Genomic DNA, 27,980 nt, shown 5'->3' with positions numbered 1-27,980 from the left:
AATGCCCAGATAATCGGTTTCCTGATGATACAGGGATATGTGTTGGCTCAGCAACCAGGAGTACTCTTCTTCTTTAGATCATGCTATGAGATTTTGTTTTTCAACTAGGGGGATTATAGGTCCTCAGATTAAGTCCTGCTCCAAAAGATTGCATCTCCGACAGTGCAGTACTGATGTGTCAGCCTAAATTATCTTAAATCTATGGAATGGGGCTTCAATGTCAGACAGAGTCTAGAACGGGCTTGTTCAACCTTTGAGCATGGAGGGGGGGGGGGCCACATTTCAATTTTTCCTCACAATTGGGGGTGGGGCTGAGGAGCAAATTTCAGAAAGATCAGGTTTGGCACAACATTAAACATGATTTTTTTTTTAAAAGTTGACGTATGAAAAGAACAAAAGCACAAAAAAGTCACGACAATAAATTGATAATGAAAAAAATGAGTAATAAATAAAGATATCTTGTGTAAAATCCACCTTAAACCAGTTGCAGTACCAATATATTTCTACTAATGAAGGAACATTCCTCGGAATTTGGGTTTCAATCCTACTCTAATGTCACACAGATAGACAATTATGTTGGCAGCCTCTAATGGAACTATTATGCAAACCATAATCAACATTTGCTAAACCACTGTTTGAAGTGGGTTTGGATGTGTTGGTGCAAGAGGCACCACACTCCTATTGTAATACTATCAATTTTGCATTGAATTATTTTGCCTTGAAAGTATGCTGTTCAAATAATATTAAAATGTGAATTTCCTTTTGCTATTTTCACAAACTTAACTCATCTAAAATATAGGTCAGTCCCTCAGTTAAAATAGCACAACAAAACTATAAACATTTGTTTGTTAATATTTCTGCAACTATATTTTCAATTATGCATGTCACATGTTTAGCTGTTGACAGCTCTAGCTATATGCATGGTCCATAATAATGGCCGATTATTATAGTACAAAGCTTCCCAAACTATGGGTTGTGACCCCTGTGGGGTCACGGGATGAAATTTTGGGGTCGCAAGCTCCAAGTCAGCAACGATTGCTGCTGCTGTAAAACAAAAGACCTACCTTTGCACAGGCTTAAAAAAGAACTCTGCAGTTTAAACACTTCATACCATGCTTAACCTCATCACTCCCAACCCAACTCAGCAGCTGAAGCCCCAAACCCACTCAACAACTCTTTTATCCCTCAAATTTTCACTCTGGGGTCAATTGAAGACTGGGGCATTAAAATGGGGTCACACCGAGAAAGTTTGGGAAGCGCTGCTATAGTATATAAAAGATGATAATTGCTGGAAAGAACACAGCAGGGCAACTGTGAATACGCTGCAAGATTAACTGAAGATTTTGAGATGATAGGGGATAGGATGGTGTAAGGAGTAGGAATACTCTGGATAATAATAATGTACAATCTCCTATCAAAAGCACGGGAAGAGAGTCTGGGAAGTCTGAACAGAGGTCTTTGTTTGTGGGCACAAGCCCACAGCATGAAGTTGCTTGCAAGCTGGCACGGACCAGACAATAAATAGGAACTCTTGGAAACGTAACATTACGTTACATGTTAGAAGATGTCTTGCTCAGGCAGAACAAAGGAAGCTTTACTTTTTGTCTAACTTGTGCTGGTCTGTCAGACCCTTCAGTGCGCAATAACCCATCAAGCAATTATAATCTCTTTCAATGAAAATGAGTATGTAATAAATGTTTTGGTTCCTTCCTTTCAAGCACAAGGTTCATGTACCTACCTCACCAGGGTTGTACTTCCTGAACCGCCTGGACTGTAATACAGTACATTTTGCAAAGAAAGGGAAAATTTCAGGCCCTCTGCTTCAGAGATATAGAGGTTGGTCACATTATTGTTGACATTGACACAGACAAACACCTGGTCTTCAGATGCATCAGCCACGTAATACTCCTGAAGAGTGTGCAAAAGAAAAGGCACATCAAATGTTTTCACAAACCAACTTAAAACGGAGGCAATATTAATAATTTGTAATTTATACTGCGTTAACCCATAATAGAAACACTTCCTTATTCATTCTCAGGAATAATCAACAGCAGGTTATGGAAGTGGGCACAAATTGAGAAGAGGAACAGAGAAGGAAAGCCAGCACTTACATATTGATGAACACAGGTAGAGATGTGTGAATGGGGGAGGGGGAAAGATTTGAAGAAAAGTGGAAATACAACTCAAATGTAACTTCACAACTTTACACAAACAATCCTACTGTTACACACCCTAATTTCATCATTTTAATAAATTCTGTTAAACATTTTTAGGCTAATGGCTCAATTATCTAATATTTTACTGCACTTCCGAATCACATCAGGTAGCACTGCACTGAATGCAAAAGAAAAAAAAATACCCAGTAACACAGGACATTGGTGGACTAACATGTGTCAGAGTCAACCGTCCAAGTTGCCCATAGCCAGGCACCTAACTTTATGTTTGGCAACGCCTTGCATTTTCAGGCAATTGGATTTCTCCAGTCTAAAACAGGCTTCAGCAAAGGAAGCACATTAAAGGGTCTAGACTTCTGATGTTCATATTTTTGCACACTCACCGTTATACGATATCTTGTGAGGAAATGCGCTCGTCTCATGGGTTTCCGGTTATATGAGACCCACAACTGTACTGTTGTCGGGTCACTGCTCCCTAGGAGATGCTACAAAGAGAGAAATAAGTTGAGTTTCAACAGTCATTTTCCCCTTTAAAAGGTTAACTACATGTAGTTAAATTTCCTTGCTGTACAATTTAGTTTTCATTTCTAAGCACAAAATGCTGAAAGTCTCCTGGAAAATCCAATCTCTTATACCTGTATTGAAATTGGCCATGTAATGCCACTTGATAAAAGGAGTATCCAAGATATTTGGCTTCATGAGCTATTTAGGTATATATTAATCTCAGGGGATACATGAATGCTTCAATCCATGTTCCCATTAATTGCTTACATTTCAAGTAACCAACACTTACATTATTGGCGTTCTGATTCAGCATTGTAGCAAATTTCTACATCCACAATTTCAAACAGGAAAAACCAGCAAAGAAATAAGCACAAATAGTACAAATAGGCCTGGGCTATGTGGGCCGAATTGCTAGTGATGGGGCCTCCTGTGGCCCACAATCTGCAGCTTTGACACTCTGCAGATGTATTGGGGGTGGATTCAGATTTGTAAGCAGCCCGCCCCAAAGTTTCCCTTCCTTTTATGTTGCATTGCTCATTGGGGAAGAAACGCACCGCATTTCAGTGGGGGACAAATTTGAAAGAAGGATCTAGAGAATCGAGGACTCCATAAATCTGGAAGTTGTGGTGAGCTGACACTCAATTTGGTTTTTAAAATCTTATGGATGGTGGGAAGAGAAAAATGAGGGGTAGAGTATCATGACTTTGAGTTCTCGTAATATTGTTAACTTTAGTAAACCAGCTTCAGTTTTATGAAATTGAAAATGCTACAATTAGACACCGATGCGATGACACTGTATTAACTTCTTTAGCAAAGCTCAAGTGCCTTGCATTATACTTTACCAAACTATTTTACCTTATAGCAGATAAAGAGTGGCAAGAATCAACAGCAGACATGCAACATTGTCAATACACAATCTGTAGATTGAGCAGCGGGACTATTTTTTTTTGAAAACAAAACAATATCCCAATTGAAATTAATTGCACAACTAAAACACCAGGTGGCACTCTAATGACACAAACTACTGTACATGAAGCAATCCAGTGCCTTACACTGGCTTCATTTCCCAGTAAAGCTCATTTTTGTTACCATAACAAAGCTTATGAAATCTCAAACCGGTATTAGTGTTTCTTGCCACTTCCTTCCTACCGAACAAAAAAAAAGATAAGCTGCTTTGAAGCATGAATCTGCTTTGAGACAAAATGAATTTTGCAACCCAATCATATGGTCAACAACTAGTTTGATCTGAAACAGAGTAGATTTGACCAGCTCAGTTTTGGCACTGGATCAGTTGGCCCAATTCTGGTTAATCAATTTTCCTCACTAAAATCCAGAGGGGCCATCTACACTAGTGCTATAAATTTCATCTGGATTCCATAATTTACAGCCACTCTTCAATTAAAACCCACAAATTACCATGGGCAGGCAGTTAAAGTTCCCATCTGGTTTGTGTCATTCAAACCCAGTGGTGTTTTTGGAATGAGGCGAGTGCAAAGCAGGAGATTGGACCTTCCACTTACTGCCTGCCCCAAAACAGGATTGGCAATTTTATAAATCATAATCTGGGTATGTTAATATCTTTCCATAGTGCCATCCTTTTGTGCACAATATGAAGTTGCATAATATCTATGTTATTTCCAAATCAAGGATTTAAACATTTCGCAGAAGTTCAATGTTTCAACACAGAACCCAGGAGTAATAATATCTGTAAATAAAATTGTTCCTGAGTAAATGTGGCTGGAGGCAGATGTAAAAGTATCTAAAGTTTGCTGCAGGCAAAAGGAACATGTTCAGACATTGTGCCTTTCTTGAATTAAACAAAAAAAGCATGAGGATAATCGTTCCCTCGTGCATTCTTCATGGCAACGCCTCAACCAGAGTCGACTTGCCAACCAATCATTGCCCTTTTCTCATGCAGTGTAAACTGTTGTTCCCTTTGTAATTTGGCATTCTTGTATCTGTCCTGATGAGTGCAAGGTGAAAAGCTTTGACAGCATGTCTCTTTCAGCACTACTCATGTTTTGTACTACCAAGTGACTATTTATCTAAAGTTTCCTTGTTACATTCCAACCATAAGTTATTAGAAGCATCAGCCTTGGCTCGGTGGTACCTCAAAGTAAGAAGGCTGCAGTTCACTCCAGGGATGCAAGCATATTTCAAAAAGTACCTCAATGACCATAAAGCACCTTGGGACATCACAGGGCCACAAAAGGTACAAAAATTAATGCCAGTTTGCTCTTCCTTTGGTTAAGACGAGTGAGAAAGTCTTAGGTTGATATCCAGGTTAATCATAGCAATTGATGCCAAGAGGATGATAGCTTCCCAGAGTGAACACAGTGGTGAGGAGATATTTTATTAGCATACCAACATCCAATGTTTAGAGACAGATAGATAAAGCATGCTATGTTGGATAGGATCATAATTTTAGCAAAGAAGGCAGCCACTCAGCTATGATCGCGCCAATTCTAACACTACACTGGATGAATAAAATTTCAGTTTTGTAGGCTCATACAAAATTCAGCACAGATGGGGAAAAATATAAAATTCTTCATCCCTCGGGGGAAAAAAAAAGTAATCTTTGTCCACTTACTTGGCTCTCAATTCCAGCAGTAAATTATAAACTGTAAATTGCCAAGTGCAGCTAGCAGTGTTTTAACCTTCACTAGCTATTTTGAGTGCATTGTGAGTTATGCATTTTGAAAAGCTTGTTTACATAGAATGAATTTAAATCAACTAGAGTTTATAGCTGTTTATCAAATCCTGTGCGCAAGAGGAAGAAACCAACTTTATTTTAATTAACGAGACTTTAGTGCACCCCGGAATTCTTCCTCTGACAGGGTCATGCATATTATTGGTGTAAGTAAATAATTATACGTTATATTAAAAAGGCAAATTTAACTGCTCCACATAAACAGGGGGTGAAATGGGAAAAATATTTTGGGAAAACATACGAGGGTAGCTTTCTCCTTGAATCCACCTTACGTCTTATTTGTTGGATATCAAAATACAAAGAACAGTTTTGAGTAAACAGAAACCCATGACTTGAACAGCGTCTTATATAGTACCAAACAGTGCAGCTAAAGCGTTGCTAGGAGGCTGTTTAATGATAGCTCGCTATGTGAAGATATTAACTGTCACCCCTTTTGTTCGGACACTATTGTAAGAAAACTTAACATGCATTCAGCATTAAGTGTCCAAGATCTATTCCCTCCACCACCTCATGCACTTAAAAACAATGAAAAATCCCAAACAAAATGGTAGGAAACTGAACCAGTGTTTATAGTATTCTCAAGATTAAATCCAAAATAATTCAATCAGCATAAAAAGAAAATTAACATCCTTTTATGTTGCTACAAAATGGCTTAAAAACTCTTGTTTCTACCTTTCTTCAGATAGATGAAAGTCTAATCGGGTGAAAGGTCATCGACCTGAAATGAACTGTTTCTCCCCACGGATGCTACCTGACTGAGTTTTTCCGGCTTTCTTTGTTCTTATTTTTCTTTTATGCTGCTCCTTGAAAGGAAGCTTCATGCTGGCTGCAGTCCTTACTAATTATGGAGGAATATTTACTGCCCTGACAAGCTATCCTCCAAAAAATGCAAGATATGAAGTGAAAGCAGCAAAAGAATCTCAGAAACATTACAGCTCAGGGGGCCGTCTGGACCAGTGTGTCTGTACTGGCTCTCCAAATGAGAAATTCACCTAGTGCCATTCTGGTGCCTTACCCCCCCGTAACCCTGCACATTCATCCTTTCCAGATTACAGTCCAATTCCTTTTTGAATGCCTTGATTGAACTAGCCTCCACCGCACTCTCGGGCAGTATACACCAGAACCCAACCACTCACTGCGTGAAAAAGTTTTTACTCATGTGACTTTTGTTTCTTTAAATCTGTGCCCTTGTTGGAGTGGAACAGTTTCTCCCTACCTACTCTGTCCATACCTTTCATGATTTCGGATGCCTCTATCAAATCTCCTCTCAAGGGAAATCTCTTCTCCAAGGGAAAAGAGTCTCAACTTTGCCAATCCATTTTCATAACTGAAATTCCTCATCCCTGGAACTATTCTTTTGAATCTTTTCTGCACTCTCCAATACTTTCACATCTTTCCTAAAGTGGGATGCCCAAAACTGGACACAGCTGAGGCCAAACTAGTGTCTTATGCAAGTTCAACATAACCTTCTTGTTCTCCATGCCCCTATTAATAAAGCCTAGGATACAGTGCGCTTTATTAATCGCGCACTCAACTTGTACTTCCACCTGCCACTTTCAATCAGTTATACACCGAGGTCCATCTGCTCCTGCACCCACTTCAGAGTTGTATCCTTTATTTTATAATGTCGCTCCATGTTCTTCCCACTTCACATTTCTCCACATTGAACTTCATATGCCACTTGTCTACCCACTACACCAACTTGTCTGTATCCTTTTGAAGTTCTACACTATCTGCCCCAATCCACAATGCTTCAGAGTTCTGTATCATTTGTAAATTTTGCAATTGTGCTCTACACACAAAGGTCTAAGGTCGTTAACAGTTACTTATCAGGAAGAGCAAGGATCCCAAAACTTATCCCTGGGGAACTCCACTACAAACCTTCCTCCAGCCTGAAAAACATCCATTAACTGCTGCTCCCCATTTCCTGTCACTTAGCCAATTCCGTCCGTATCCATGCTGCTACGGTCCCTTTTACTTCATGAGCTCCAACTTTGCTTACGAGTCTGTTGTGTGGTACTGTATCAAATGCCTTTTGGAAGTCCACATACACCACATCAACAGCACACCCTCATCGACCTTCTATGTTACCACTTCAAAAAAAAAACCTCCAGCAAGTTAATTGAACATTATTTTCCCTCAAAACCACGCTGGCTTTCCTTAACCAGCATTTGTCCTTTTGACTTTTAATTTTGTCCTGAAAAGCTTTCTCTCCAATGTGAAAAATTCTGAAAAGAAAACGCTACCAAATATGTCACACCCTACACTATGATAATTTAGACGTATTTTGATTGCAGTATTTGCTGTCAGCCACTGCACCTTACAAGATAGGCTATGGGACACAATAAAATGAAAGATCAGTACATCAATAAGCTTCATAGCGGCCAACGAAAACTCAAAATGCTGCTCATTGAAGCACAGCAGCATGCAGCGGAAGGGCTGAAATTTAACAAATCACATTGGCACATGAATACTCTCAACTCTGCTAAGCCATTATGGAACACTAAACAGAAAAAGGAAAGGCAAATTAAATCTGGAGTTGAAACAGCTATAAAAAGCAAGGGCTGATGGTGTTAGGGATGCTGCAAGGAAATGTCTCCAGTTTCCTTTCCCAGAGCTCTCCACTGTCTGCTAAAGATGTTGGCTCAATTCTGGCATATGGTTCCACATGTACTCGAGCCCCATTCTTTACAGAACAAATAGTGGAAAGCTAATTGAGCCCAATCTGGTCCTCATCCAGCACTCTCAGCTCTTCACCAGGATAACAACCCTGGCTGGTTTTCCCTCCTCGAGGGAGTGGTATTGAAGCAGCTTTAACTTCACCCTACCTGAAATCAGCAAATTCGCACTGACCATGAATTGAACCCAAGGATAACTGAATGCACTCAAACATACACTACCATCACCATCTGAACGAACAAAGCGCTACTCATTCACAAGTTTTAATTCAATAGAACAGAATATCAACATGCAACTCAACTGAAAAATGCAAAACACATAACAAAAGATCATAGGTCGGCGGTGACCTGAAAATTCTCCATGGATATAAAATAATCAGAGAAAGACAGGCATTAAATAAAACACTATCCAGGAGCAATGAAATTCTTTCCAGTGTAAATCACCTTTGAAGAATTAACAGCTAAATATTTACTTTTGAAAGCAGAGACCATCCACCACCCCTCAACTTCTGTGCTGGAGTGAAATTCGATCTGATCTGCACCTCAGCTCCATCTATCTGGCTTTACTGCATATCCCTTGATAGTCACCTAACAAAAATCTGTTGATCTCTGTACTGAAAATTTCAATTCACCTTTTAGGGAACAACATGTCAGATTTTTTCATGCAAAGCATAGTGGAAGTGTGTTTATCAATACACTTTTGAATGACCCAGCTATAAAATTATGGCCCCTTGTTCTGGATTCCCCCAAAGGAAATTTTCTCCAAATCTACCTCATCGAATGCCATTATCATTTAAACACCTCAATCAGATCACCCTCACCCTTCAATCTAAATTCAAGGAAGTACAACCAAATTCATACAGCCTGTCCTCATAGTTACCTCTAAGATCTGGTATCATTCTGGTGAGTTTTTCCTCGAGTTGCGATGTTCAAAACTGATCACAGTGCTCCAGGTGGGGTCTAAGACTCTGTATAACTAAAGCATCACTTCTCAACCTTTGAAATTCAACATTAAAATTTCATTTTTTGGTTACTTTTTGTAGCCGTGCACTGGCTGTTATTGATTTGTGCACAAGGAAGTCTAAACGCCTAACTACTTCGCAGCTGAGTCACTCACCATTACGAAAGTATTTCAATTTGTCTTTATCAGATTCAGAGTAGGTGACCTCACACTTCCCAACATTGGCCTCCAGCTGATATACTTTTGCAGTCAGTCCGTCCACATTCCTTTGTAACTTCATATTCCCACAGAATTTTAATGGCACAGAAGGAAGCCATTCAGCCCATCGTGTCTGCACCAGCTCTCCAAATGAGCATTATGACTTAGTGCCATTGCCCTGCCTTTTCCCCACACCCCTGCACATTGTTTCTATTCAAATAATCATATAATGCCCTCTTGAATGCCTCGATTGAACCTGCCTCCACCACACTTCCAGGCAGTGCATTCCAGTCCCAAACCACTCATGTGAAAAAGTTTCTCACGTCACAATAGCTTCTTCTACAAATCACTTTAAATCTGTGCCCTCTCGTTCTTGATCTTTTTACGAGTGGGAACAGCTTCTCCCCATCTACTCTATCAGCCCCCTCATGATTTTGAGAACTTCCATCAAGTCTCCTCTTAGCCTTCTCTCCAAGAAACAGTCCCAACTTCTCCAATCTATCCTCATAGCTGAAGTTTCTCATCCCCGGGACCATTGTTTGTAAACCTCTTTTGTACTCTCTCCAATTGTTCACATCATTCCTACAATATGGTGCCCAGAACTGTACACAATATTCCAGCTGAGGTGTAATGAATGTCTTATATAAATTCAGCATAACCTCCCTGCTCTTGTACTCTATGCCCCTATTAATAAAGCCCAGGGTACTATATGCTTTATTAATTGCTCTCTCCACCTGTCCTGCCACCTTCAATGATCTATGCACATATACACCTGCCTCTGCTTCTGCACCCCCTTCAAAATTCCACCCCTTATTTTATATTGTCTGTCGTGTTCTTCCTACCAAAATGCATCACCTCACACTTCTCCGCACTGAACTTCATCTGCCACCTATCTGCCCACTCCACCATCTTGTCTATGTCCTCTTGAAGTTCCACACCGTCCTCCTCGCAGTTCACAAAACTCCCAAGCTTCGTATCATTCACAAACTTTGAAATTGTCCCCTGCACACCAAGATCAAGATCATTAATATAAATCAGGAAAAGATAAGGTCCCATTACCGACCCCTGGGGAACTCCACTACAAACCTTCCTGCAACCTGAAAAACATCCATTGCCCATTACTCTCTGCTTCCTATTTTTCAGCCAATTTTGTATCCACATTACTACTGTCCCTTTTATTCCATGAGCAAAAAGTTTTCTCACAAGTCAGTTGTGTGGCAATGTCAAATGCCTTTTCAAAGTCCATGTACACCACATCAACAGCATTACCCTCATCAACCTTTTCTGTTACCTCTTCAAAAAACTCCAGCAAGTTAAACACGATTTCCCCTTTTTTCCTCATCAACCCATATTTTTCCATGTGACTACTGATTCTATTCAGAATAATTGTTTCTAGAACCTTGCCCACCACTGAAGTTAAACTTCAGTTAAACTTGCTGGGCTTATCCTTACAACTTTTTCTGAACAAGGGCGTAATGTTTGCAATTCTCCAGTCCTCTGGCACCACCCCTGAGTCTGAGTCTAGGGAAGACTGAAAGATTATGGTCAGTGCCCGTGCAGTTTCTGCTCTCACTTCCTTCAATATCCTTGGATGCATCTCATCCGGTGCCAGTGCCTTGTCAACTTTGGTACCGACAGTCTATTCAACACTTCCTCCTTATCAATTTTGAACCCTTCCAGTGACAGAGTTTCCTCATCTGTCACCATGGCCTGGGTAGCATCTACTTCCTTGGTAAAGATAGATGCAAAGTATTCATTTAATACCTCAGCCATTGCCCCTTCATCCTTGTGTAAATTCCCCTTGAGGTCCCGAATCAGCCCCACTCCTTCTACCACCCTTTTACTATTTATATGCTATAGAAGACTTTAGGAGTCCCCTTTTATGTTGGCTGCCAGTCTTTTCTCATAATCCCTCTTCACTTCTCTAATATGCTTTTTCACCTCCCCTTGAGCCTTCTGTATTCCTCTTGGTTCTCAATTGTATTTTCTACCTGACACCTGTCATAAACACACTTTCTTCTTTATCTTAACTTCAATCTCCTTTTTCATCCAGGGAGCTCTGGACTTGTTTGCCCTACCTTTCCCTCTCGATGGAATATACTTCGAATATGCCCAAACCAATTCTTTTTTGAAGATGGTACATTGTTCAGCTACAGTTTCTGTTCTGCTGAAGGGTCATGAGGACTCGAAACGTCAACTCTTTTCTTCTCCGCCGATGCTGCCAGACCTGCTGAGTTTTTCCAGGTAATTCTGTTTTTGTTACAGTTTCTCCTGCCAATTTTTCCTTCCAATCTATCTGGCCCAGCTCTGTTCTTGCCCCATTGAAGTCAGCTCTCATCCAGTTATTTATTTTTACTCTGGATTGGCTATCGTCCTTTTCTATCATCCTAAAACGTACAATACAATGATCATTGTCCCCTAAATGTTCTCCCACTGACACTTGATCTACTTGGTCTGCCTATTTCCAAGAACCAGGTCCAACTGTGCGTCTTTTCTTGTTGGATTGGACACATACTGAAGAAAATTCTCCTGAACACAATCTAGGAACTTTTGCCCCTCCCCACCCTTTATACTACCACTATCCCAGTCTACATTCAGGTAATTAAAGTCCCCCATTATAAATACTCTATAATGCCTGCATCTCTAATTTCCCTGCAGAATTGTTCTTCTATGGCCTTCTCACTATTTGGCGGTCTATATACTACACCAAGCAATGTAATTGCACCCTTTTTGTTCCTTAGCTCTAGCCAAATTGATTCTATCCTTGAACCCTCTTTCTCCAGCACTGCAATGCTCTCCTTAACCAATTCAGCCACCCCTCTTCCTTTCCTATCTCTTCTGAGCACCTTGTACCCAGGAATATTTAACACTCACTTCTGCCCTTCCTTGAGCCAGGTCTCTGTTATTGCCACATCACATTTCCACTGGGCAATCTGTGCCTGTAACTCCTCAACCTTATTTACTATACTCCGTGCATTTACAAACATGTACAGTAACCCCAATTTAGATTTTGTTACTTTCTCCCTTACTCCGACTTTACCTATTAACTTACTATTCTCTATACTAGTGCTATCTGTCCTTCCCAGTATTTTGTGCACCCTGGTATTCCTCTCTAATATTTTTTCTTGGTTCCCACACCCTTGCTGAGTTAGTTTAAAGCCCTCCCACTAGCAAAATACCCCACAAGGAACTCAATTCCCACTCTGTTCAGGTGCAACCCGTCCGGCTTGTACAGGTGCCATCTCCCCAGAGCCAGTCCCAGTGTCCCAGGAATCTAAAGCCCTCCCTCCTGCACCATCTTTCCAATCATACACTCATCTGCCTTATCCTGTTATTTCCGTACTCACTGACACGTGGCACTGGGAGCAATCCGGAGATTACTACATTAGAGGTTCTGTTTGCTAATTTTCTACCTAGCTCCCTAAATTCTGATTGCAGGGCCACATCCCCCTTCCTACCCAAGTCATTGGTCCCAATGTGGACCACGACCTCTCGCTGATCATCCTTCCCCCAGAAGAATGTCCTGCAGCCACTCGGTGACATCCTTGACCCTGGCACCAGGGAGGCAACGTACCATTCTGGAGTCACGACTACAGCCACAGAAACGCCCCTCTGTTCCCCTAACCAAAGAATCCCCTAGATGCGCCACAGTGACTCCAGCTGCCGCTCGAGCTCTGAAACCCGGAGCTCAAGTTTCTGCAGCTGACAGCACTTCCTGCACCTGTGGTCGTCTAGGACAGCAGTAGAATCCATGACTTTGCAAATATTACAGGACACACATTCCACTTGACTGAGTTGCCCTGCCACGCTTTAACTCTACTTCCCTTACGCTAACTTTATTCTACTTTGGATTATATATATTACTTTATTATATCGGCCCTAGATTTCCCTTATTCCTGGCACTTCGCAGTTAAATCCAAGTATAGGAACTTTGAAAATATTACACTTTTCTAAGTTACTCACCAGTTCCTGCTTGCCAAGGCTGCCGCTCTTCTTTCTGAGGAAAGGCAGGAAAAGTAAGGAGCACCTCCTCCCTCTTCACCAAACTCCCTGTCACCAAACTCCAACTGAAGCACTCTACTGCAGCCAAACACAGCACTCCAGTGCAGACAAAGGTCAGCACTATCCATGCAACTTACCATGCTGCTCAACATATCATCTGCAAAATTTGTGGATATTCTCTGCACTCTCCTACAAGACATACACTGTATGTATGTATACACACACATACATACAAATACATCATGGTGAAAAGTGAAGAAAACATTATGCTTAGTGCTCACACTGCTGGATATATCAAAAACACCCAGTGTCATCTGAAAACAAACATGTAATCAGAAACAGGAATCTAACTATTTACAGCTGTATCAGGCAATAAACATGCCTGTAATAATGTGTAGGAGTTCGATGATATACAGCCTGCTTTAAAAAAACCATTTAAACATGCAAAGATGATAAAATTTAAACCTCCTCACATTGTACCCTTCAATGTGGTAGATCGGATTACAACCAGAGCTGTTAATACTCTCAGCATGAAATGCTATGGAAGTTGATTTGAAAGTAATAAATTTTGATCTCTCTACCTCTTACCTACACTTGACTGTATTTAAGTATGCAAATTACAAGGACAGGAGTGAAAGGAATTTCAATTGCCAATGGGAGAACAATTTTAATACAGTGATCTTTGTTAGGTATTTCATTAATCAGTAGGCCATTCAGTCCATCGAGCCTGCTCTGCCATTCAATACGATCATGGCTGATCATCCAAGTCAATGCCTTTCCCCTCCCCTACACTATCCCTTTGTCATTGACAGGTTTCAAAATACCAATCTCTGCTTTAAACATACTAAATGACTGAGCTTTCATAGCCCTCTGGGGGTACAGAATTCCAAAGATTCACAACACTGAGTACAAAAATTTCTCCTCATCTCAGTTCTAAGTGTCTTCCACCTTATTTGCAAATTGCATCCACTAGTTTTAGACTCCCCAACCAGGGGACACATCTCACCTGCATCTACCTTGTTTATTCCTTTAAGTGTTTTGTAGGTTTCAATGAGATCAAGGTTTTTGTAGGTTTCAATAAGATCACCTCTCAGTCTTCGAAACTCTAGAGAATACAGGCCCAGTTTTCCCAACCTCTCTTTGTAGGACAGTCCTGCCATCCCAGGAACAAGTTTGCTGAGCCTTCATTGCACTTCCTCTAGGGCAATAATATCCTTCCTAAGGTAAGGGGACCAAAACACAACTACAGTACTCCAGGTGCGGTCTAACCAAGGTTCAATGCAATTGAAGCAAGACTTTGCTACTCCTGTACATACGAAATAGGAGTAGGCCCTTCAGCCCCTCGAGGCTGCTCCACCATTCAATAAGATCATGGCTGATCTGTTTGCATTTCAAGTTCTACAATCCCATCTACCCCCAGTTGCCTTAGATTCTTGTTAGGCAAGGGAATCAAATCTACCGCTGCCTTAAAAATATTCAGTAACCCTATTTCCACTGCCTTCTGAGACAGAGGCCCAAAGTCTCTCAACCCTCAAAATAATTTCTCCTCCTCTGTCTTAAAAGGGTGACCCATAATTTTAAAACAGCACCCCCTAGTTCTGGACTCACCCACAAGAGGAAACATCCTTTCCACATCCACCTTGTCAAGACCATTCAGGATTTTATATACTTCAATCAAGTCACCCCTTACTCTACTCAAATCCTCTTGCGACAAAGGCTAACATACCATTAGCCTTCCTAATTGCTTGCTGCACCTGCATGTTAGCTTTCAGTGATTTGTTGACAAGGACACCCAGGTCCCTTTACACAGCTACACTTTCTAATCTCTTACCATTTAAAAAATACCATGCACATCTGTTCTTTCTACCAAAGTAGATAACCTCATTTTTCCACATTATATTCCATCTGCCATGTTCTTGCCCACTCACTTAGCTTGTCTAAATCCCCTTGAAGCCTCTTTGCATCCTCCTCACGATACACATTCCTACCTAGCATTGTCATTCACAAACTTGGAAATGTTACACTTGGTCCCCCACACCCAAATAATTGATATATATTGTGAACAGCTGGGGCCCCAAATACTGATCCTTGTGGTACCCCACCAGTCAAAGCCTGTTAATAGGAGAATGACCCGTTTATTCCTACTGCTTTTGGCCTGCTAACCAATCCTTAATCCATGCCAGTATATTACCTCCTACCCCATGTGCTTTAATTTTGCCAACCAACCTCCTGTGGGGGACTTTATCAAAAGCCTTCTGAAAATCCAAGTATACTACCTCGACCTCCTCCTCTTTATCAGTCTTTATCTGTTAGTAACATCTTCAAATAAAAACTCCAACAGGTTCGTCAAATATGATTTTCTATTGATAAATGCATGCCCAGATTATTATCCAAGTGCCCATTTATCATATCCTTTATAATAGTTTCCAGATCATGATCCTTGTATCTTTAGCACTGTAGAATGTAAATGCATTACTTGATGGTGACAGTGAAACTGGGCAAAGAAAAGTAAACAACTATTTCAGATAGGTCATTTAAAACTGCCATTTTTGAGAGGTGCTAAAAGAAACATGGTTACCACAACAGGTAAGATTCTATGGTCATGGGTTAACCCAACTATCGTTATCAGTGCAATAAGGTTAACATTTGAGCTTCCAAATCAATAGGTTGCATGGAAACTATGGAGCCAGTTTTAAGTTAGACCTTGATGCCACTAACCAGAAGAGCCACATACCAGACTAGAAACTCAACTGTTTCAGGCAGATAAGATTTGCAGAACTTGCTTTGCACAACATCTCTGTTCAAATCGGTAAGTGTGACCCCCAAGCTTACCAGTCACTTTCATTCTCTGCTCAACTCCCAACCTGACAATGGCCTCCTGCACTGTTCCAATGAAGGTCAATTGAAGCTTGAGGAATAGAATCAGACCTATCAGATAAGCACATTACATCCTTCTGGACTCACTGACCTAATGTTTCAAATAGCAGGTGTTGGCATTGAAACCGTTATTTCTACTTGCACCTACTCGAGATGCATCTTTGTTTCTTTACTTGCTGCATCACTATTTCCTTTTCTCATCCAATCTCTCTTGCCCTCCACCCTGCCAAAAACCTTTCCCATTGTTCTTTCCCCATTCCCCCCCTTACCCCAACTCTGTACTTGTTTAATCTCTTTCCAGTTCACTGATCCGAAACGTTAACTGTTTCCCCTCTTCATGGATGCTGCCTTGCCCGCTAAATATTTCCAGCATTGTGTGTTTTAATTTAACATTTCCAACATCAGCTGTACTTTGCTTTTGTATAACCGCGTTTATGCAAGGTACTGGAGAAGGTTAGGAGGCTGGGTAATGTGGCAAATGATTCACTTCCGACTCCCATGCATCTCCATCACCTACGAACCATGTCAGGAGTACGATGGAATACTTCCTACTTGATGAGTGCAGCCATTACATCACTCAAGAAGCTCAACACCAGCCAGGACATTGCAATCCACTTGACTGGCACTCCATCCACCACCTCAAAAACATTCTTTCCGTCCACCACAGGTGCTCTGTTGCTGCAGTATGTGCCATCTACAAGATGCACTGCAGCAACCTGCCATGGCTTCTTGAACAGTAACCCCCAAATGCACCATCTCCACCTGGAAGGACAAGGGCAGGTGGTGCAGGAGGGCATCTTCCCCTCCAAGTTCTCCATGTCACAAATCATTCTAATCCAGACATAACCCACTGCTGATACATGAATGGCAGTGTAACATTCTGGAGCTCCCCACCCATCAGTATTGTGGGAGCACTTTCACTACATGGACTGCAGAGGTTCAAGGTGGCAGCGCGTCAACATTTTAAGAGCAATAAATAGTGATCTTGCTAGCAACATCCATGTCCTGAGAATTAATTTTTAAAAACACTCAAAGTGACTCATATTGGCTCCAGATGTGCAGGTCTCAGCCAAAAGCAACACCAAGGTAAACTTGTCTAACTCACTCAGGTTGGATTTTCCTAGCTATAGATCTTAGCAAGAACAATATTTAGTGTAGCCTTCAGCTGCACCTACATGTCAGGAATTGGTGAAATTAGCACAATATAAAAGCCCCTTCAAACAGCTTTAAAAAGCACTATGGACGTAGAGAAACAATAAATCACATTTTCACTCTTCATATCCAACTAAATTAACGTTAATTTTTTTTTCAGTGAGTGCAATTGCAATCATTGTTCCGTAGACTAAGCTGGCTGGCTGAAAAGATTACAAGTTTACTTATCTAGCCAAATTATAATAAAATAGCATCAAGGCTAAATTACAACAATTTTGGGGGCTTGGAATCAGTGGATCAGTTGGCCATAGCATCAGCACCTGCAGCTTTGCCCCTGTATGAAGGGATCAAAAGTGCAACAGACCCATCAGCAAAGAAAATGGCTCCATTCAAAATAAGGGCATTATCACCAACTACAATAAACAGTTGGAGACTGTCACCAAGGGAGCTCTAGACACCATAGAAAGGCTGCCTGTCATGGCTGAGACCAGGACTGAATCCAGTAGTAATGTTAAAATACATTTTTGCATGCAAAATTGCTGTTATACATATCTGCAACTCGCTTTATTGTAAGTGAATCAACTATCAATTCAAAAGATCAATTCATTTTTCCAGACTCTTTTGCCAAACCGGAATTGTGACCAAAGTTTATTACATGTAAAATTAAACCAGGCTTTAGAAACGCAGCTTTAAAGGGACGGAGAGTTGGCTTTGATTAATGTGGACAGTGTTTCCTAGCAGCAGCAACCATCTTAAAGCTCTTTGCTGTTTGTGGAAATTCAGATGGATCTGCTTGTGTCACATTCATTACTTCCATGAAATGAAGAATACTATCACACACTCTGCCTCACGCATAGCTGCACTTTGGTGCCAAATAAACTGGTGAGCTCAGAAGAAATGGGACATTAGTCACAACAGTACAGATGGCAACATCTCAAATTTATAATAATAGGGGTTAATGAGAGTTGATACATTTACTTCTGAAAATATCAACTTTTTGTGGAAGGTGCAGTGGGGGAGAGGAATTTTGGAAAAAAAGGGAAAGCAAAGAAACAATATTGTGGTGGGAGGGGGGCTGGCAGTGCTGACAGAGACAGTTCCTGGCCAATCACAGGTTTTCACAATCAAGTCCTGACAGAGGGCTCAGTCACAAACCTAAGTGTTAACTTGGTTTCTCTCTCCACAGATGCTGCCTGATCTGCTGAATATGTGCGATGCAGGAAGTCAGGGATACTCCCAGTGTGCAGAGCGACCACATGCGCAGGAAGCATCTGCAGCGGCAGCTATTCGAAATCCATTTTTCATAGCTGGAGCTGCGCCTGGAGTCACTTTGGAGCATCCGCAAGTATGAGATCCTCGTGGATAGGACATAATGAGGTGGTCACACCACAGGTAAAGAGTGCATAGGCAGAAAAGGAAATGGGTGACCAGACAGTAAAAACACTAAGCAGGTAGTGCAGGAGTCCCCTGGGTCCATTTCCCTCTCCAACAGATGTTCCGTTTTTGATACTGCTTGGGGAGATGGTTTCTCAGGGGAATGCAGCAAGAGCCAAGTCCGTGGCACCACAAGTGGCTCAGCTACACAGAGGAGGAGAGCAATAGTGATAGGGGATTCTTTCGTAAGGGGAACAGATAGACATTTCTGCAGCTGCAGATGTGACACCAGGATGGTATGTTGCCTCCCTGGTGCCGAGGTCAAGGATGTCACTGAGTGGCTACAGGTCATTCTGAAAGGAGACGGTGAACAGCCAGAGGTTGTGGTCCATATCGGTACCAACGACATAGGTAAAAAGAGGGATGAGGTCCTGAAAGCAGAATATAGGGAGCTATGAATTAAAAAACAGGACCTCAAAAAGGTAATAATCTCAGAATTATTTCCAGTGCCATCTGCTAGCAATATCAGGGATAAGAGAATAAACCAGATGAATACGTGGCTGGAGAGATGGTGTAGGAGGAATTTAAATTCCTGAAGCATTGGGACCAATTCTGGGAAAGACGGGACCTGCACAAGCTGGACGGGTTGCACCCCAGCAGGACCGGGACCAATATCCTCGCAGGGGTATTCACTAGTATGTGGGGGAGGGTTTAAATTAGATTGGCAGAGGGATGGGAACCCGAGCAAGCAGATAAGAGAGGGAAACAAAGATAGGAATGAAAGACAGAAAAAGTAGAAAGCAAAAGTGCAAAGCAGAGACAACAAGAACTAGCAGCAAATAGAGTCATAGTAAAAAGTATAAAAATGTTAAAAAGACAAGTCTAAAGGCACTGTACCTGAATGCATAGAGCATTCACAATGAGGTAGATGAATTAACAGCGCAAATAGTTGTAAACGGGTACAATATGATTGCAATGGCGGAGACATGGCTACAGGGTGACCAAAGCTGGGAACTGAATATCCAAGGGTACTCGATATTTAGGACAGAAAGACAAAAAAGGAAAAGGAGATGGGGTGGTGTTGTTCATTAAGGATGAAATCATTGTGATCGTGAGAGAGGATATTAGCTCAGAAAAACTAGATGTAGAATCAGTCTGGGTGGAGCTAAGAAGCAATAAAAGGGAGGAAAACATTAGTGGGAGTTGTATATAGGCCTCCAAACAGTAGGGATAAGGTAGGGGACAGCATTAAATAGAAAATTAGAGATGAATGTAATATAAGGTGCTACAGTAATCATGGGTGACTTTAATCTACATGTGGACTGGGGAAACCAAATTAGCAAAACTCTGACAAATGAATTCCTGGAGGTGTATGGGATGGTTTTTTAGACCAGTATGTTGAGGAGCCAACTAGGGAACAGGCTATCCTAGATCTGGTATTGTGCAATAATAACCATGTGGCGTGGGGTCCTTTAGGGACCAGTGACTATAACATGATAGAGTTCTTCATTAGGATGGAAAGTGAAGTAGTCCGATCTGAAACTAGGATCCTAAATCTTAAAAGAAACTACAAAAGGTATGAGGTGTGAGTTGGCTAAGATAGATTTCATTCAAACTTTATTAAAATGCATAACAGTGGATAGACAATGGCTAATATTTAAAAGGAACAAATGTATGCATTTCAACAGTTATACATTCCTTTCTGATGCAAAAACACAACAGGAAAAGCAGCACAACCATGGTTAACAAAAGAAATTAAGGATAGTATTAGATCCAAAGAGGAGTCATATAAAGTTGCTAGAAAAAGTAGCAAGCCTGAGAATTGGGAGCAGTTTAGAATTCAGCAAAGGAGGGCCAAGAGATTGATTAAGAGGGGAAAAATAGAGTATGAGAGTAAACTTGCAAGGAACATAAAAGCAGACTGTAAAAGCTTTTATAAGTACGTAAAAAGAAAATGATTAGTGAAGACAAATGTAGGTCCCTTACAGTCTGAAACAGGAGAATTTATAATAGAAAACAAGGAAATGGCAGAGCAATTAAACAACTGCTTTGTTCTGTCTTCAGAGGGAGACAAATAACTTCCCAGAAATACTAGGGAACCAAGGGTCTGGTAAGAGGGAGGAATTGAAGGAAATTAATATTACTAAAACAATAGTACTGAAGAAATTGATGGAACTGAAAGCTGATAAATCCACAGGGCCCAATAATCCACATCCCAGGGTACTGAAGGAAGGTGTTGGTCATGGAAATAGTGGATGTGTTGGTTGTCATCTTCCAAAATTCTGTAGGTTCTGGAACAGTCCTGGCAGATTGGAAGGTGGCAAATGTAACCCACTACTTAAAAAAGGAGGGGGCGGTGGGCGCAAAAAACGAGAAAACAGCAAATTACAGATCGATTAGCCTAACCTCAGTAGTAGGGAAAATGCTAGAGAGTCTTGTTATATATATATGGAAATAATACTCTACCATTCTGTTTTTAAGTGGTGATAGATTGGGAAATGTTGATGTACAAAGGGACCTGGGTGTCCTCGTACACCAATCACTGAAAGCAAGCATGCAGATGCAGCAAGCTGTTAAGACAGTAAATGGTATGTTGGCCTTCATTGCAAGAGGACTCAAGTGCAGGAGCAAGGATGTCTTACTGAGGCTGTACAGGGCCTTGGTGAGACCACACCTGGAGCATTGCACACAGTTTTGGTCTCCCTACCTAAGAAAGGATACACTTGCCATAGAGGGAGTGCAGCAAAGGTTAACCAGACTGATTGCTGGGATGGCAGGATTGTCATATGAGGAGAGAATGAGCCGACAAGGCCTGTATTCATTGGAGTTTAGAAAAATGAGAGGAGATCTCATTGAAACATACAAAATTCTGACAGGGCTGGACAGACTGGATGCAGGGATGATATTTCCTCTGGCTGGGTGGCAGGGGGTGGGGAGAGATCTAGAACAAGGGGTCACAGTCTCAAGATACAGGGTAGACCATTTAGGACTGAGATGAGGAGAAACATCTTCACTCAGGAGGGTGGTGAACCTATGGAATTCCCTACCACAGAACACTCTGGAAGCCAAGTCATTCAATATATTTGAGGAAAGAGATAGATTTCTGGACTCAAATGGCTTCAAGGGATATGGGGAGAGCATGGCATTAAGATAGAGGATCAGCCATGATCATATTGAATGGCGGAGCAGACTCGAAGGGCCGAATAACCTACTCCTGCTCCTATTTTCTAAGTTTCTAATTACAGGTTTTCTTGCTTTAGCCACACAGAATAAATACATATCCTCTGCCGGGCTCTCCACAATTATCCCTCAGTCAGTCGTTTTGGGCTTGCTCAAAACGAGTACAGCACACTCAAGGGTGGTAACTGCAGTAGGTTTACCTAGCAAGTAGAACCATACAAGGTCCAAATGATTTTACAGCATTAGAGCAGGAAATCACCTGGAGGATTTAGTGTACAGCTTTAACTGAAACACTTATTTTTTAAAAACAGTAAATGGGTTGGAGCTTTATTAAAAGGACTGCAGCACTTTTTAAAAAAAAAATTAAGTGAGCAAAAATTAAAATGAACTCTGACCTGGAATTGTTTGGAGTTTGTTTCTTGGAAAAAGTAAGTTCTGAAGACACTGGGGACAAGCTTTGTGCAGTCACTGAGCTCAACAACATGAGCGACTGAATTAACAGCTGTTAACAGCTATGTGATTTAATGTCTACTAAGTCATCTGCTTTACTGACAAACAACCACAAACACATCCTCCCCTCCCCAGTCAGCATTCTGAAGGGACCATTGCCCTCTGCACCACCCTACCCCACTCCTCAATCACCCAACACCTTGTCCCCGTCCCATCCACAAATAAAATCTGAAACAACAAGAAGAGCTGGAAATGCACATGGCTCAACAGTATTCTTCAGATGCTGACTGATTTGTTGTGTATATCCAGCATATTCTGCTTTATTAATAAAAACAAAAAACTACTGCGGATGCTGGAAATCCAAAACAAAAACAGAATTACCTGGAAAAACTCAGCAGGTCTGGCAGCATCGGCGGAGAAGAAAAGAGTTGACGTTTCGAGTCCTCATGACCATGGTAATTCTGTTTTTGCTTTATATTCTGCTTTATTTCTGTTTGTTAGCATTGGTGATGGCTTTATTATGGAGAGTAATCTTCTGTTTGTTAAAATAAATTGACCTCAGCCACTTTAATATTATTTGAAAAATAAAAATTACTGGAACAGATTAAACAAACAGGCTGATCAGGCAGAATGGAGGAGAAAAAAAATCCAATAGCATTTGAACTGACCATCCCTGAACAAAAGACAAATTGAAACAAGGAAAAATAGATCAGTTTAAAAAAAAAAGAGAAAAATTTAAAAAACAGGGCAATCATAAGTCATGGACACTTCTCTCTTTGTAATAGCTGAAGAGCACACTCCTGGAAAATCTTTAGTCACATATGGATTTATTTATACTACAGAGAGTTATTATTATAGGTGCCAAAATCAATAATAAGGGAGTAAAATGCCTTCTTATATTTTGCTTTCTCTTCAAAACAGAACTTTAAGCATATTTTGGAATACTCACCACCTTCTTTGTGGCAAACATGTATTTGTCTTGTAACTGAAAGTCGTCTATTCCTTCCAACAGGATCTCACGATTTTCATCAGTCTGAAAGTAGTCTGTGCTTTTAATGACACTTGAGGAACCCATTGGCTCATGTCGTTCAACATAAACCATTTTAGCAGAGTCATATGGTTCCACACCCCTAGAAAATTAAACACGAGGTTTATCTGCAGTTTCCAAAAACATCAATTAACTCACTGCTGCAGCAATTGGTCCTGCAACCGACATGTGCTGTATCACTAAGTAGGACAGTTTTGCAATCGGGATTTTTCCATAAACATGTCCCTTAAGTCACCCAAGTTACTCTCAGTCCCACTAGCCTGCTACACAGTGTCATGGTCAAAGACATGGTGGGGTGGGGAATGTTCAATGCCCTCACTCCGATGGGGAGCCCTTAAGGGTACAGTTAAAAAAAGTGTGCAAATGGTCAAAGATAGAAAACTTCCATTAACATATATGTTTCCCTAGTAGCAGCTTGCCCCTCACCGTGTACAATTATCTGACTTAGGAGAGTCCAAGGTGCACAGTTCTCCACAGGAGCTATGATTCAATGATAAACTTGGCAAGAAGCTTTAAAAAGACCATGTCAGGCTAACCTTCTATACCAAAGTGAAGTGAATTTTAGCTAAACACTGCAAAACACATATACTAACTGTAGCCTCACATCCAACATGGTTAAATCTGGGGAATCTTTGCATTACTTGCTTCAAAAATAAATACACTAACATGCATCACTTCAAGCAGCTCCTACATAAAGATACAAAAATAATTACGTAGACATGCATACCAGTAGAAAGATTTGACATGCTCTTGAATCAAGATCCAAGTTCGCCCAAAGTCATCTGATTTCCAAAGCTGCAAGATAAAAGCATACTTCACATTGGACATGCAACACTCAAGCACACCTTTCAGACCCTCAGAAGATTCACTCCATAACAATAATTGCACCATCCCAATTGTAGTGCGTATGTTCTAAAGGTTTGATTTTAACTTCCCCATCTAAGCAGAAACAAGGCTGAAAAAGCAGCTAAAAAGGGAACTTAACCGCTTCATTCTTGCTGGGAGCAATTTTAAATTGTAGGCATCAACACCACCCTAAACCGAAAGGGCCATCTTTAAACATGCTAACTGGGCTCCGATTAAATTCAAAAAGGTGCTGGTATTTTAATCTAAGACCTGAGCCAGGAGCAGTAGTGACTTTTCGACCAGGAAAGACTCGGGCCAGAAAAGGACTGAAAAGTAACTTTTCAAAATTTATTTTTGGCTTTAGTTTCATTGCATGCCAAGTGGAGCACGGATGCTCCTCTGGGTCCACAACAAAATTGTGTACCTCCCCTACTGCCAGTCTCCTTCAGCACCAAACCCCCCTTCCCCACCCCCACCATTGCAGTTTCCCCCACCCACCGAGGACTTGCTAAAGACCTTACCTGCTTGGTGATCAATAGCAGCCTCCTTGTGCCAAATTTGAACAAATTCCTCACTGCAGGGAAGCCACATTGAAAAAGATTTTTGTTTCCGGACAGCACTCAAACGTTTTTATGCAGAGTCCAGTTAAATTCCTGCACCTAACATGCCTTATACGCTTTTGTTTGGTTCCAAAAGCCTTTCAGTTAAATTCTACTGAACTGCCTATGCTTTCCATTTCAACAGTATCCATCTCCTTATGTTCCGCTGGATCAGAGCAGCATAACTGCTATCAGTAATGTCTACAGATAGCAGTGCTTAGACAAAAGAATAATAGTACCTGTTTGTTTGGGTGAGAGCTGTCATACCCCAGCACAAGATTGAAATCCTGACTGTGCATGAGAAGGTCGGTAGGGCTGAATGGAATTTGGAAGCCTTGAATATCATTGCAAAAGTTGAAAGTGATCCATAAATAGTGATTTTGGGTATCTGCAAACATATACTGAGAAAACAGAAAAAAAGAAAGAGTCACATCTCTACACATGCATAAACACACATGTGGCTTAAACTCGTCTTCATAAAATAATGACCAACAGAACAAAAATACATTAACTGCACCATTAGGCTCTTACATAATATACTTACTGCTGCAATTAGTACTAAAAATATACTTATATCTCTACCTCAAATTGACATTAGTCTATTAGCCAACAATACTTCAGGGCCAAAATGCAACATACAACTTTCAACGTTTAAAATTATTTCCTTACGAAAATTAAACTAGTAACATTTTGTTGAAATGAAATTAAAAGCCACCAGAAATTAAGAATTACAGTAGCTCTTAAATTAATAGAGTGTTAGATAAGCTATTCTACTACTTAACTGTTTTTTTTGTGTTAGTGTTAGATTAAATCAATGTTGGGTACCAACTACAATACAAATTTGTTAGTAGGTTACCCAAAAGGCTGAAACTAACTAAGGCTGAAAGATATTTTACAGTATACTCAGCTCAAGATTCAACCTATAAGCACCCATATCATTTTTTTAAAGAATTGCAGTAATGCCACTGATCCTATTTTGGACCTATTGAAAGGCCAATAGACTGGTGACCTGCATTTTGTACCATCTTCAACAGCAGCTTGAACTTGAACATCAAATAATATATTTTTTTTACATTGACTAGCATATCACGTCTGTGCAGCTGACCCAACATCAATATAAAACCAGAATTAAGCATCAGTTCCATCAGTTAAAAATCAATTACCAGTTTCTATCAGTCACTAGAACGTGAAAGCTGCAATTTTTAAAATATAGCAGAATTTATCTTTACCACTAACAGGCGGTTTGATTAAGTGGAATTTAACTTTACCACTGAACTCCTACAGGCTCAGTTTGAATAATTAGAATGGTCATAGCCCATTTCACCTACACAGGATATTGTAAAAGGAAACTTACATGTCACTGTGCAATTTAGTCGTTTCATTAATTGTGTATTAAGTACAGTTTTGCAAGATAGAAAATTGAAATAAAATATTCATGCCTTCCTTTACTGGTGAGTGGCATTCCAGGAGCTACTGCAGCAATATACAGCTTTGGAGAGAAAAACCTTTTTATAAAATGTCAAATAACAGGATGAAATCCAATAACAAGAAGCAATTCTAGATTCTCAATATGAGCATGCACAAATAAAATTGTTTAACTATTTATGAACAATTAGTTGCAAAACTCTTAAAACTAAAACAAATGCACTGCAAAATTAAAATAAACCAGGTTAAGGGCCAGATATTCAACATTTGATGACAGATCCTGAGCTATCATTTGTCACTTGTCCAAAGCACTAAAAATCTGAATTCACACAATTCCAAGGGAATATATTTTTCTGACAGATATACAAAGTTTGGAGGCAGGGGGGGGGGGGGGGCGTGGAAAGTGTAAAAGAGTGTGGCTGGTTGAAGAAAATACTGCACCCATTTGTTTTGCCAATGTCTATCCACTATCTCCAACTCTGAATGTTTACCATAGTACCTCACTGTGTTACATGCTCTCTGGTAAAATGCATGTTTTCAGGTCCAGCACTGCTCTATTAGACCATCTTCCGAGGCTAGAATTGACATTCCCAATGGTCAGCTGTATACAATTAGCAGTAATCCCCAACCACCGAGTTATATTTCAGATAAAAATGACCAGCAAGAATATTGCCTCCCAGCTAGTGACAATTAAGCCATCAGCTTATTAGAGTACACGTCATCACTCATTCTAAGTTTCAGCAAAATGCCAACGGATATTCTCCAATCCCAGCAGAGCCTAAAGGAAAGCATTTTGCTCCTCTCAAGATGAAAGGGTTTCAGGTTTCTCCTTTTTCACATTATAAACAATGGCCCTAATTGTCTTGCCCTCAATCCTCTTAAATGCTTCAAACATAAAAATTCAATACCCTAAAGTAGTTAAAAGGGCACCCAAAAACATGGCAATCTTCTACATCTAAATCAATGATTTGCATAGGTTTAACGTTGCCTCTACTCATGCACTAATGCCCTTCTTTATAAAACCTAGAATGGCAACCTATTGTCCAGCTTCAACTTCGCCTAAATAGGAAAAAATGAAATGGAGAAGGAACGAAGTGAAAGGTACGTCACTGGAAAGAAGCCAATTCTGACAATGCAGCAGCCCTTCAGTATTGGCAACATGAGCCGAGATTGTGTTCAAGTCTCTGTAGTAGGGCTTGAATCCAACTACCCAACTCTGGACTTTTGGTCAGAAGGTTGTGGGGATGAAATATACAAAAGAGGACATGTAGCAATTAGATAGAACTACAAAATTTTTAAAAATGATACTTGGCCATTTATTAGATCTATGCCAGTTTATCTATGGATAATTAAAAGTTACCCATAGTTGTGGGTCTGCCAGTCCCAGGTATTGCTCTAATTTGCCTATACACATTCTTCAGTTTCCCACATTAAATCTTCTTTGATCTCCTTTCCACATTCAGAAATATCCCTCAATTCATTCATTTTTTGCACCATCCTCTAATTAAGGCTCTGCTACAGTGCTGTAATGGAACAGATTTAAGTGCACCTGGTGCTCTCCTCCTATTCTAAGCCTTCCTGAATTTGCATAACCAGGATTTGGCACATGCCTACACTACATCTCTTGATGCTACTATGTCGTAACTCTCCCAGGGGAATTTTTGCCAGAATTTATAGACTAAATGGCTTGTTTCTGTGCTATCAGGACCATGCCAGTGTTTATACTTCACACGAGCATCATGTCACCCTAAATAAACCTGCTTTTCTTCCCTTTTTAAATTCATTCATGGGATGCGGGCGTC

The 27,980-nt window shown here is 40.6% G+C and overlaps 1 protein-coding gene across 1 annotated transcript in view; it reads right to left on the bottom strand.

Annotated features, from left to right (window-relative positions):
- sorl1 (sortilin-related receptor, L(DLR class) A repeats containing) overlaps nt 1-27,980 on the bottom strand; it is a 203,602-nt gene that overhangs the window by 110,381 nt on the left and 65,241 nt on the right. Inside the window, exons 4-8 of the mRNA XM_078533063.1 lie at nt 24,993-25,154; nt 24,036-24,103; nt 23,210-23,390; nt 2,558-2,659; nt 1,739-1,908 (exon numbers count right to left, since the gene is read on the bottom strand). Of these exons, the coding sequence (XP_078389189.1) occupies nt 1,739-1,908; nt 2,558-2,659; nt 23,210-23,390; nt 24,036-24,103; nt 24,993-25,154 (683 nt within the window). The remainder of the gene's footprint in view (nt 1-1,738; nt 1,909-2,557; nt 2,660-23,209; nt 23,391-24,035; nt 24,104-24,992; nt 25,155-27,980) is intronic.

This window comes from Cetorhinus maximus, chromosome 2 (genome assembly GCF_964194155.1).
Source record: "Cetorhinus maximus chromosome 2, sCetMax3.hap1.1, whole genome shotgun sequence".
In the NCBI taxonomy this organism is placed as follows: domain Eukaryota; kingdom Metazoa; phylum Chordata; class Chondrichthyes; order Lamniformes; family Cetorhinidae; genus Cetorhinus; species Cetorhinus maximus.
The sequence above is the reverse complement of the archived record's forward strand: the minus strand, read 5'-3'. Positions and strand labels throughout refer to the sequence as shown.